A 13620-nucleotide genomic window follows, 5' to 3' on the forward strand; every position below is an offset into this window, starting at 1 on the left:
GAGTAACCAAGATGGTTTGGCTTTAATTTTGTTTCTTTTAAGTTTGAATGAAATGTGAAAAATTATGAATTGATAACAAACTAAGCCTTGTCAGTCTTTCGTGACTGAGAGAAAAAGGTATTCAAAAAGTTATTCAAGAGGTGTGCAGCTGTATTTCTCTGTTTAATAAGTAAAATAGGTATGAGTATATTACTTCTCTTAACATTTTGCTTTTTTTCTATTCTATCTTTAGCTATGAGGGGGATCTAAAGCTTTTAATAGCTTTCCTGTAGGTAAAGCAGTTAATATTCTTTTACAATAGCTTACACTGACATTGATCTTTTTAAGTGACTAAAATGCGTGTTGTTAATGCCCCCACCCACATCAGTACATTGTTGAGCTTCAGGTCAGTCTCCAGCCTGCTTCTCCAAACTGGAAGCGTGACGACGGACATCTACTGCACATGAAACCCCACTTTAAAAAAATCAGAAAGCCAAAACTATGAAAATAATAAGTTGTATGAAACCAAAAGTTTTAACTTGTTTTCTGATGATTTACACAAAACTATTTTCTAGATTTAGTTTTAAAAATACAAAAAGAAGTCACAGTGATTGATTGAACTGAGAGAGAAAAGGAAATGATCCAGAGAGAGACAGAAAGAGGAAAGAAAAAAAAAAGGCACATAGCAGAAAACATGTTCAGAGATGTTAAAGCCACATCAGACATCACTGTGTTTACCATGGGCGGGTCTGCACTCAGACTGTGTGTGTGTGTGTGTGTGTGTGTGTGTGTGTGTGTGTGTGTGTGTGTACGGACTATTTCTGTGTCTGTGCATTTGCGTATTGGATTTGTTGAGAGGGACGACAGAGAGGATATTTGTATAGAGGCCTTGAGGTTTCATTTTGATCGTGGCGTGTGTTTGTGCACGTGTTTTGGGCGTTTCCGTTCAGTTTCCACGGTTCAAGTCCATCTGCAGCCTTTCCTGCCTTCAGTCTCTTTGATTATGGGCTGGCGGGGAGGCCAGGTGCAACCATGGCAACCACAGGGTGTGTCCTTTTGATAGCGGGGCACAGGGTGTGGCCCAGGTGACTGCCTGGCAGTGTGTCTGTGGTTGCCATGACAACATTCCCACAGACAGGCTTGAAGCCAGTAAAGGCTTCACAGCACAGAAACTGCTCAGTCTGAACATTGTAATTATTAAAAACACACTAAAGATAAAAAACAACTGTGAAATCAGAAGCCTCAGTACAGATTTCACATCTAAAATTCACATCAGCACTTAGTCTGATGATTTTTGAGTTAAGAGTCCCAAATTTAACAAGATAAAAATAGTGAAACCCACACAGTGATGACTGAGATGAACACGAGAACCTTCTGGAAACGGTTTAAACACAGAGATATTCAACTTATTCTGCTTGGGGGCCAAAATGACAGTCACAGCAGCCCGTACATGTTTCTGAATCTTAAGAAGTTTTTTGTTTTTTTTAGGACATTTCTTGGATTTCAGGACATTTCTCTGATTTTAGGATGTTTCTTAGATTTTAGGACATTTTTCTGACTTTTGGACATTTCTAAGATTTTAGGACATTTCTCTGACTTTTGGATTTCTAAGATTTTAGGACATTTGTTGGATTTTAGGACATTAGGGGCTTACGATCTTTGGTGGGGGGCCAGATTTGGCCCGTAGGCCGTAGGATGAGTATCACTGATATAGATCAGCTGCAGCTTCATTCTCGCCTCTCAAGATGAAGATTTGACTAAAAACAGTGACCAGAGGACGAAGTTTTGGCCCAAATATCTGTTATCTGCTGGCTACACCAGAACCCCTGAAATAGTGGCCGTTGCCCTCAGAGACTAAATTTTCTTCAGACTGAAAGCTGATCGATTCAGAGATTTCAAGTTAAGAGGAAGAAGTCCCAAGTCAAGGCTGACAAGATTCGAGTCAGGTAGGTAAGCCATAAGCAAAGTCCAAGATGTACAAGTCACATCCAACAAGTTCCAAGTCCCAAATCAAGACTGGTGAGCCCCAAGTCAAACCCAACAAGTACAAGTCAAGTCAAACAAGTATAGCTATGAAGTATCAGGGTAAGTTTAGGTTTTGATCTTTAATGAGTTGGAAGCAATCTGTAAAAAAAAAAAAAAAACGACAACAGAGGAAAACCTTCTTTTAGGCTTTAAATAAGCCCAAAAAAACATGGAAGGTGGCAGTTTATTTAAGAGAAAACATGTTTCTGGGGGATTATGTCTTCCCTCTGGGTGTCAGGTGAGTGACAGGAAGCAGAGCGTAACGTAACAGCAGCAGAGATCTGAAAACACTTATCTCAGCACAAAGAGGGCAGGCTCAAACAGACGCCCGTTTACCGTGAAGGATTATCTCACTCTGTGGAAGACGGTTCTCAAATTCAGCAAGTGGCTTTTTCCTCTGAAGTAAACAAGCTCTGATATCTGCAGCTTCACTTGTGACTGCGTGATAATATAAGCTGACAGATGATATTGTTGTTGCAGCGTTTATTTCAGTGCTGCTGAAAAGCTGCTGGATGTGACGTGAAGGAGATGTTTGTTGTTCTTACCTTTCTTCACCTTCTTCTGCAGTTTGATTGTGTCTGATGATTTCTTCTTGATGTCTGCTCTGGCTTTCTTGTACTCTGAATAACAAGAACAAGCCGGCGGTGAGGGAGAGCTTGTGTCCGTGCAAGTGTGTGTGTGTGTGTGTGTGTATGTGTGTGTTTGTATATTAGCGTACCTTTAGCATGGTCTTTGTCCAGCTGACTGGCCACTTTTTTTCCACTCCTCCATCTTCAGCTCCAGCGGAGTGACAAGACCTTCTGAGAGAGCTCTGAGGGAAAAAGATTCAAAGCTTCACTTAACAATTCTTTAATTAATCCCATTCATAAAAATGACCTTTTTATATTATTTCATTTTTTATTTTATTAATATTATTATTATTAGTAGTAGTCGTAGTATTATTACATTTTATTATTTATTTATTTAGTGCTACAACAAAGAATTTTCTTCATTATTGGTTATTGGTTATAATTTTTAATAATATCAGATTAATTTAATCTATTTTCGTTTTCATAACTACATAAATACTATATATATTAAAAAATAATGAATTCAGAAAAGAAGAGGACTGATTATTTTAATATAACTTAGGGAGTATGTTATCTATGAGGAAGGGGCATGTCAAATCACTTTTTAAGCACTGGGAAGAGATTTATGTTAATTATTGTGGCTTTGAGGAGGGGCATACGACTTTAAATGGCTACATTTTGTATTTATTTTACTGCCAATTTTTAAATAAAACATGCCGTCCAAACCCACGAGCCAATGGGTTGGACGGCATGTTTTTAAAAAAAAATATTTTTTTTTCTTGAAACATTTTTGGGGGATTTTTAAAGACAACATTTAGGCAAATGTTGTTTTTCTTCAAAAAATGTTGGCAATTTTTTTTTATTTCTTTAAAAATTGTTGGTGATTTTTTTTTAAAGAAAACATGTCTTCCATACCTTTCTTTAAAAATCACCAAAAGTTACACCATTCATCACAATCAGAAACTCTTTTTTTATGGCTTTGTGACACAAAATTCTATGACTTTTGCAAAAAATTCAGGGTATATTTAATTTTCTAAAACTTATCCAGGCCTGGAAATTGCTATTTGCAATCTTTCTCTGTGATAGTAACACTTTTAGAAGAGGGGGGGTGGACTAAGACGGGACAACTGTGAGCCAGGCGGATAAACGATGAGCAGAAACTCACGTTAAAGCTCCATGCAGCTGAGATGAGTTGCAGATTCAGGTGGTAACTGTCTGTAGGTTCATCACCAAGAGTGACTCTTTTAATTGACACAGTCATTTGATACATTTTTATTATAAGGAAAAAGTAAATATAGTCGCTTTAATGAAGAGCTGTGTGGTACTGCTAAGTAACGAGAAAAACTTTTAAAAAATCAAGACCAGGCTGTAACAAAAATCCTCGAATGGAAAAACATTATTTCACCTGAAAGCGATACGATGTGTGTGTGTGTGTGTGTGTGTGTGTGTGTGTGTGTGTGTGTATGAATCATCTGACTGACAGCTTCTCTAATGACAGCAGACAGTAATGACAAAGACACGGCTGTGATGTTGCACAGTGACAACGATGACACAAAAATCCTCCTCTCTTTCTCTCTCTCTCTCTCTCTCTCTCTCACACACACACACACACACACATACAAACACACACACACGCAAACACACATATCTTGTGGCTGTCATGTGTACAAGCATAAGGCAGTTGACAGTAATTAGTCTAGCTCCCACACTGTCAGATGAAAGCTGTCATCACACCATCATTCACACCTTCACCTGTTCTCCTCCCTATTGAGTAAATAACACAAGCAATGCTACTGTGTGTGTGCGTGTGTGTGTGTGTGTGCGCGTGTGTGTGTCTCTTACGTGGTGAACAGTTTCAGTTTGGACTCAATGCTGCGGTGTCTCATACACATCCTGGTTAGCGCTGAGCCGATCTCTTTGGTGGCACCTGGAAAACACAACAACAAAAATTTAGATTTAGATTTAATTTCGAAAAGAAACTGAAAGGAGTGAAAGAGTTAATAATTTTGTATTTTAGCAGTTTACAGTGATTTAGAGGAAATTTCAGAAATGTTGAGATACATACTGTGTATTGCAATGTAGCCTAAAAATATTGTGATATTACTGAATATTTTAATTTAGTAAGACAGTACTTTATACTTAACTTTATTCTATTTTATTAAACTTTATCACAACAGCAGTTAATGTAACTTTATTTTACTTTATCTTTTTTTTCTTTTACAATCACCATGAAACAGGAGCTGAAACTGAAGCTCTTAGTCTGTTCAACAAAGAGTTGATGTACAGCAGGAAAGCTGAGCAGTGTGAGTGTGTGTGTGTGTGTGTGTGTGCGCACGCACGCACTATAATTGCTTCATAAAGAGGTCTTAAGGAAAATGAATCTGATTAAGATCTTATGACAAGTGTTGTAACGTGTTGAAACAGCAAGTGTGTGTTAGTGTGCGTGTGTATGTGTGTGTGTGTGGTGTCTCAATTTATTAATGAATTATGTAAGAAAGCCCCTACATCCTTTCACAATCAGCCTCGCTTAAATGAATGAAACAATATCTGGTTTCTCAGACACACACACACACACACACACACACACAATAACTCACTAATGCCACTTAATGAGGCAATGATAGATCATGTGTACAAACTCACAAACACACACACAGCTCCAGGGATTATTAAACCATTACAGCATCTCTGCACGTAATCGCGTGCACACACACACACGCACACGCACACGCACACACACACACACACACACACACACACACACACACACTCAACCACACTCGAAAGTTGGGTATTGATTCAGTACTTTTTAGAGCACTGACAATATTATGTCGTTACTAGCGAGTCACATTAAATCTTTTTGGTCAAAGTTGCATCTTGCTCACATTAAAAAAATGGATGTCTCCATCTGTCTTGTTGTGTATGTTGGTTTGTTTGTCTTAATCTATTTAAGACAGTTTGTTAGTCTACATTTTGTTAATTTAATGTAGGAGTGGTGAGGGGGGGTTCAAAATGGACACATAAAAATTAATCTCATGAGGCTGAAATGGGAAAAAGAAGTAGGTGTGAATATTACAAAAGATAAAGGGTTGCATATTTGGAGAACACAGCGGTCTACAACATCATCACGTACTTGGAACGAGCATTTTTGGAAGAATATTATCAGATTCTTTATTATATCCCAGATTAAAAGAAAATATCTGACTATTGCACAACCACGTTGGAGAAGATGTGGGGCAGTAAATGCGGATCATGGCCACGTATTTTGGCTTTTTCCTGAAATTGAAATTCGCAGTGAAGTAAACTTTAACAAATGATGATTTTGCAGGACCTGTTTGAACATTTAGTTCTTGACATATTTCCAGAACTGCACTCACTGCTTATTAACGTATAGGCATAAAGCCCCCAAATTAATTAGTGGATATAATATAATGCAATACTTAATCAGAGGTTGGGCTGGACAATATTCCCAATAAATCACATTAACCTTGATGGCCATAAATATAAAAATACTTTTTTTAATACAACACTGAATGATTTATCTTTTCTTAAGTTGGCTCAAGTTCGGTTTGTCCTGTTTAATCACAGTATGACCAGTTAAAGATACTGGGCTGATTGTTTAGACTGGTTGTTGAAGGCATTTATTGTAATATGAGTAAATTTAAGTCTTAATGAGGTTATCATCCAGTCTGAGTTGTACGCAGTAACAAAATGTTTTACAGGATAACGGGAACTTTTTTTAACTGTGGATGTTCAGGTTAACATGGATTAATGTAACAGAGGATGATTCACAAAAAGCTGCTGATTTACATTTTGTTTTCAAACTTTTAGAGCATCAATTCAGAACTGTGCAACATTTGGAGGGAAAAATAAATGTTGACACAGACGAAGGGAGACGGAAAAGAGCTGTGTCACTTCCACAGTGGGTCCTCTGTCACACACACACACACACACACACACACACACACACACACACACACACGCTCATCATAATGGTTTCTTTGTGGCACCCAGTCTGTATGTGGGCACAGCACTTCCTGCTGAATTGACCTCTTTCTGTCTTGCATGCGCACGCACACACACACACACACGCACACACACGCATGCACGCACACACACGCATGCACGCACGCACACACACGCACGCACACACGCACACTCACACATTAATTAGAAGTGTCTGTATTGTACAAATGAATCCAATAATCCGATTCTATGAAAAATTGTGTATTTTGTGGTAAATCTGCTAAAAAAAAAAAACAACAAAAAAACATTTTAGGACAAACAAATAGGACATTAAAAATGCTGTTCTAAAACCTCATGAACGGAAAATGTAATTGTTTTACATAGTTAGAGCTAATTTGTCGATTATGACCTCATTTAAGGTTTCTAACAATTTTTTTTTAAAAAGCTGACTTTGAGAACAGGGAACTGAACTGAAATGCTCAGATTTTTGGGGGTTTCGGACTCATTCCTTGGGTACTCTATAAGGAGTACTATGAAGACACAGAGGAGCATTTATTTTTTTCCACAGATTATCGTGCCTCCTGTTGTATTTCCTCAAAAATGTTATTTTAACGTTGGGTTTTGTTATGTATATGAAACAGTGTAAAAATCCTGGAGCAAAAGAAAATTACAGAAAACATTATGATAATAAAATGACAATAATTCAAACAAAAACAAGAAATGTGTTTGTCAGTGCTTTTGTACTGGGTATGTGTTCTTGTACAAAAATCTGATATGAATTTAACCTAAGTAGATAAAGCTGGAGTGGAGTGATACTGTGAAACGATCACAGCTGACACTGTGAGCTGAGTAATGGATGAGTCAATCAACACAATACTCTGCAAATATTTTCTTGACCGACTTATCGTTTCAGCCACGTTTCAAGCAAAATGTGAAACATTCTCTGGTGTCAGCAACTCGGATGTGAGGATTTGCTGTTTTTCTCTGTTTTAAATCATTATATGCTGAATATATTTCAGTTTAGGACTGTTTTTTCCCACAAACCAACAAATATGACAACAGCTGTGTGAGCTCTGGCGTTAATCACTGGTAAATAACTAAATGATGATTTAGACTGGATACTGTGTGTCCCTTCGATTGTCATACCGAGTCTGTTTTTATCACTCGGCTCGATCCTGTGATGGAACAAAGTGACACAGCAGCTTTGCGCTGACGAGTCTGAGCTGAGCGAGTTCGCGCTGACTCACTTCATGTCATTTGAATATCAAAATCCAAGAGCTGCAGCGGGAGGAAGTAGCCACACACACACACACACACACACACACACTCACACACACACACACACACACACACACACACACACAGGCTGCAATGCTGAGTCACAGCCGAGTTATGTAAAAAAAAAAAAAAAGAGAGAGAACAATCACGGTAAAAAGATCAATTCATTCAAACAGCTCAATCACCAACAGGAAGTGATGTCAGAGTGAGACCTGGATTGTGCACACTCGACACTCGTTAAGAGCACTCGCTCCTTCCTCCTGTGTGTCATCCAGCCTCCGTTAACTTCCACTCTTTCCTCTCTCACTCCTGCGTTTCCTATCCGTCCCTCATTGTCCTCTACCCGTCCTCCTGCCTCCCTCTCCCTCTCCATCCTTCCCTCTCTTCCTCTCCTCCTCCGTTCTACCACGACTGCAAAGTGACAACATTATTTATCAGCCATGCGTACACACAACGTCGCAGAGGGTGGGCACACACACACACACGTACTCAGGTATGAGGCGTGGGTTAAACGTTAAAGGTGTGGCGAGGTGTGTTTGTTTTATTTGCCTTTCCCTCCCTGTTGCAGCACTCAGAGAACATTAAAGTTGAGAAGAACCGCAGCGTTTAACACTGACATTATCTTAAATTCAGCTTAAGTAGATGTTTCAAAAGTCTGTGTTTGGAGAAAGAAAAAGAGAGAGAGAGAGAGAGAGAGAGAGAGAGAGAGAGAGAGAGAGAGAGAGAGAGAGAGAGAGAGAGAGAGTCTTAAAGGGTAAGAGGAAATACATGTTTTTGGGATTTTGAGGTGAACAGTCCCTTTATATCCTGTCTGGTTTTGAAGACAGTACATTTAATTTGTCCAGCACAAATTAAAAACGCCTTCCAGGTTGAAGTTGGTCTGGAAACTGTGATAGTTGTTTACAACAGACAGTGTGAGTAATATTTTGCCTTTAGCTTTCTTTTTTTTCTAAATAACTTTCAGTGATGTCCCCAGCACGATGACACTAAAACTAACCATCGCTGTCTCAAAACTACAATGATGACACATAAACTTATCTGATGGTGTTTAACTTTAACCTACACTGATACTCTTCTGAGTGTTATATTTCAAAATCTTTGTTATCACAGCAAACTGCCCAGCCCTGTTTAATGCCATAAATACTCCTGAAGCAACACATTAATTACAACATGTGCGACGGAGCCAGGTGTGAAACACAGTAGGTGTTTGTTGTGTTTGTGTTCAGACATGTCTAATGGAGCACAGAGTCGACTGGAGATGACTTCAGAGAAAAATGTAACCTGACAAGATCAGACAGACCCATCAGTGAGGGAGGGACTTTGTTTCTGATTCTCACATCTTGTTTTGTTATGGTTTTTAGCTGATTCACGAGTCTGAAGACGCGACATGAAGTGTGACATTTGATCAACCGCTATTTGGTAAAAAGTATGTGGACGCCTGATCATTTAACACTTGGATGTGGCTGGTGAACACATTCCGAAAACATGAGCATTTAAACAAACTGAGCTCTGTTTAAATGTACTCAAGAAAACACATGCGTCCTTGAGCCCCAAAATACATGTTGCACAACTGCATCTCCTTCCTAATAAAAACATTTGCAAAGCAGATTGTTCTGCTCCCTTGCATGTACACTTCACTACGCATGCACAAATAATATTTAACTGTGGTTAAAGCAAAAATAATATATATGTTTAATGAGTGTCACTCGACAGAAAAAAATGTAATTAACCATCCAGCCAAACTTAAAATAAAAAAAAGTACAAAAATGAGGTTTTTAAACTCCTGAACAGTTATTCTTGTACATAAACTATTGAAGCTATTGTATAAATGTGATAATGATACAAAATGTGAACGATTCAGCTAAAATCTGTCATGAGCTCCTATGGGTGGAAAAAAAAGAAGAGGAGGAAAATAAAAATCGGCTCCAGTCATTTATAATTTCCCTCCATTTTCCGAAGACACAACGCCAGAGAGACAGAGCGAGAACTGTTCGCCTTCCTACTAAACCCAGATTTTCCAGCTTCACTCTCCTCCTCAGGCTCATAATGTGGCCCTTTTAGAAAAGTCTGTGAGTGTGAGTGTGTGTGTGTGTGTGTGTGTGTGTGTTAATTCCTGTCGATTTCTCTTTTTCTGAATCTGCTCCCTGAAGTCTGGTGTCAAGCTGAATGTGAGAAATAAATCACTTTCTGACCTCAACACTTTGACTCTGGATGACATTTTCCCTGTATGTTTACCTTAATGACAGTTCAAACATACTGTGATTAACCAGAACGACCAACCGTTCAGGATACAGAGGGTTAAAAAGGTTACCTATATTAGACAACCAACCCTCCTTAACCCTTTAAAACCTATATTTACATCACTTTTCTTAGGCTTTCCTCTCTTTTAAAAAACACAGGAAAAAGAGGCAGTGAGCAACTTGGCAAGAACTGTTCTGCAAACAACAAGACATCAGATTTGGAAAAATATTTTGTTAAGAAGCTAGGTCACATATTTAGAATTATCACAATTGTATATTTGAAATTATTTAACAGAATTATTATTATTTTAGGGTACTTTCTGAATCAGGTCAAACATCATTGTTTTTGTTTTGCTTGTTCGTTTCAAATTACGATTAATCGATCGTTAATTTTTTTAGCTTCTGCTTGTCTGTTTATGCTGCCTATTTAGCCAGATCCAGAGCAGCAGTTGTCGACTAACTCAAAAGAGCAGAAAATGTCCGCAAATTGGGAAAACACTGAGATTCAGGAGCTCCTCACCCTCGCAGCAGAGGACGAGATCAAACAGAGAGTTAATGACTGTTATTGCCATGTTATGCCCTCGAGTATGTTGTATGTATGTTGTACGCTGTTGTGTTACACGTCAAGCCTGTGTTTTTTTCCCATGATGCCAAGACACCAAAACTGCAAGTCAAATCTTAAGAAATGAGAGGGGGGGTATTTTTTGTGCAGGTGCTACTCTTAAAACTCTGACATTACTCTCATCCTGCATCACAACTAGTTTGGTCACCATGACAACAACTCAACATAACAGCTCCGAACTCACTCACTCTTTGTCTCTCTTCATATTGATCCAGTTTTTGATTAACTGACCAGTTGACCGGCCAGTCAGTCACTCTCCTCACCTCTGCAATCCAATCCAAACACACACACACACACACACACACACACACACACACACACACACACACACACACACAGAGCTGACCTTAAGAAACCTACATTAGGACCAGTCAGCACTCAGTGGGCCGTCTTGTGATCCGTGTGTCTGTGTGTGTGTGTGTGTGTGTGTGTGTGTGTGTGTGTGTGTGTGTGTGTGTGTGTGTGTGTGTGTGTGTGTGTGTCTGTGTTTATGTGTGAGTACTTTGAAAGCCCCATGATGCCAAAGACGTCAACTGTTCCTCGGTTGCCGGGGGAACAGGTCATGTGGAATCACCAGGGAACGAGACAAGAGGAACCTGCTTTCAAAATCAGCTGATTGTGACGAGATTCATGTCAAGTTTTGAGCTCTGATGCTGCTCTTATCGTCACTCCTGAACATTATCACCGATGCCTGCGGGAATCTCAAGATACCAGATATCTGGCTCTCAGTGTCGAGTATATTCTGTCAGTGCAACTACCAGGGTTCACATACATTTTTATCAATACCTTTTCGGGACTTTGAGGCAAATTTTCAGGACCATACATTTTCTGAAACGACAATCTGTACTCCTCAGAGACAAAAAACTTTTTAGAATATATATTATTTAAAAAAATAATGAATTAAGAACAGGTTCAAAACAGAATTTTTAGATATCACTAAGGGACTGTTCGTTATTTATGAGAAGGTTTAGGGTGATGCAAAAAGGGAGTGAGGCATGTAAAATAATTTTTTTAAGTGCTCGGGAGGAACCTATGTTTTTATTTTGGCTTTCGGGGAAGGGCATACAACTTTAAATGTCTGTATTTTGTATTTATTTTATCGGCAATATTTAAAGAAAACATGCTTTTAAAAATTGTGGGCCTGGTTTTATCTCTAAAAAAAAAAAAAAACTTTAGCCAGAAACTGTAAAATCAGAAATTATCATTGGATTTTCAGTGGTCCTTGTATTATTATACAGGTTTATGAAACAAAAAATCCATGGCTTTCCAAAACTTTCAGGATATATTTAGTTTTCTAAAAAGTTTTCAAGGCCTGCAAATTCCATGACTTTTCCAGTTTTTCATGAGCGTACGAACCCTGAATTACAGTTTATCTAAAAAAGCAAAAGCCAGAAATAAGGTAAATATGGTTTGCTTTGTATTAAACTTTTGCACTTAAATTCTGAAGGGTACACACACACACACAAAATAGTTTGATCAATTTTTTTGCACAAAAAGGAGGGAAAAAAAAGACAAGATAGAAAAGAGATAAACCAGAAATGCATCACAGGGACAGGAGGAGCGACGGACTGGAGCAGAGAGCGATCAGAGCTATCAGACAGTTCAGAGCCTTCGTCTCTGTTTACTGAAATATGACAGAATGAAGTCATCACGTGATTTAATCTGATGTAAACTCAATCTGGTGTAACTCAACATACTAACACAGTCAGGAGAAAGACCTCACATCAGCAGCAGCAGCAGCAAAAAGCTGAGACAGACAGACTGACGCCTCACGACTGCTATTTACGGACTCTCTGATCGATCGGGAGTCGATCTCTATCAACCAATCAATGCAGCACAGAAGATCTATACAGTCAGCACAGTTTCAGTATCAGTCACCTACTTAGTATCTGACCAGACGTCTCCCCTTCTGTTCCTGAGATATGACGTTGAGTAATGACCAATAGAGCGTTTTTGCCGAACATTGTGATGTCACAGTGATGTTGACCTTTGACCTACTTGTTATAAAATGTCTTCACTTCATCATTTTATCCTGTGAGACATGTGTGTGAAATTTTGTCATAATTAGCGTATGAATCCCTGCATTATGGCCAAAAAACATGTTTTCACAGTATTTGTTTAATATATTTAATGTATAAAGTTACTTTTATTTTCAGATTTCTATTACATTACATTGACTTTTGCACTTATTACAGTACATTATAATGAGAAAATATATTTTTTCTTAATAAATTGCTGCATTTTTATTCTGTGGTCTATAATGTTGTATAATTTGTTACAAAGGCATCTCTTTCTGTGACTGTTTAACGGTTCACAAAAAGGCATAAAACCTCTTGAAGAAGTATTTCACTGAAAGACCTTACATAAAACTAGGATGTCTACTCAGTAAAAGACGCAAATATTATTGAATTAGTGCTACATGGAGCGACCTCTAGCTCACCTGGTGGAGTGTACACCTCGTTTGCTGAGGCCTTTGCAGCAGCCGGGTTTAATTCCAGCCTGTGGCTCTTTACCGCGTGACACTCCCGCTCTCTCTCCAACATTTTCTGTCAAACTATAGCTTTCCTGTCATTTAAGGAAAACCCAGCCCCCCTGATTGATTAGGAGTTTCTCAGTGATTGGAAAAGTTTACCTGTTTGGGATCTGTCTAGCTGCCTTTCTGTAATTCGTTCAGTTCAGGTATTATCGATGTTTTCTGCATTGGTATAACACACTGACACTAATAAACTACAGTTAAAAGTCAGCTGACACTGAATTTTGTTCTGGCATGATCTCACACAGAGAATCTCCCACGTCAGGAGTGTACTGTATTACCACCGAGATGCCTTTGAGCAAGGCTTTAGTGCTCCTGCTGTCCTACTGTGTCAGCCTGTTTATCGTGGTAAACAATCTTCAAACACAGTGTGTTATCCACTTCCCAGATCACAGAAAGATGAGACCA

The 13620-nt window shown here is 38.6% G+C and overlaps 1 protein-coding gene across 1 annotated transcript in view; it reads right to left on the minus strand.

The window, feature by feature from the left end:
• mtss1 (MTSS I-BAR domain containing 1) overlaps window positions 1–13620 on the minus strand; it is a 66048-nt gene that overhangs the window by 21020 nt on the left and 31408 nt on the right. Inside the window, 4 exon segments of the mRNA XM_042510325.1 lie at window positions 2524–2624; window positions 2723–2762; window positions 2764–2815; window positions 4416–4500. Of these exon segments, the coding sequence (XP_042366259.1) occupies window positions 2524–2624; window positions 2723–2762; window positions 2764–2815; window positions 4416–4500 (278 nt within the window).

Source organism: Plectropomus leopardus, chromosome 2 (genome assembly GCF_008729295.1).
Source record: "Plectropomus leopardus isolate mb chromosome 2, YSFRI_Pleo_2.0, whole genome shotgun sequence".
Taxonomy (NCBI): domain Eukaryota; kingdom Metazoa; phylum Chordata; class Actinopteri; order Perciformes; family Serranidae; genus Plectropomus; species Plectropomus leopardus.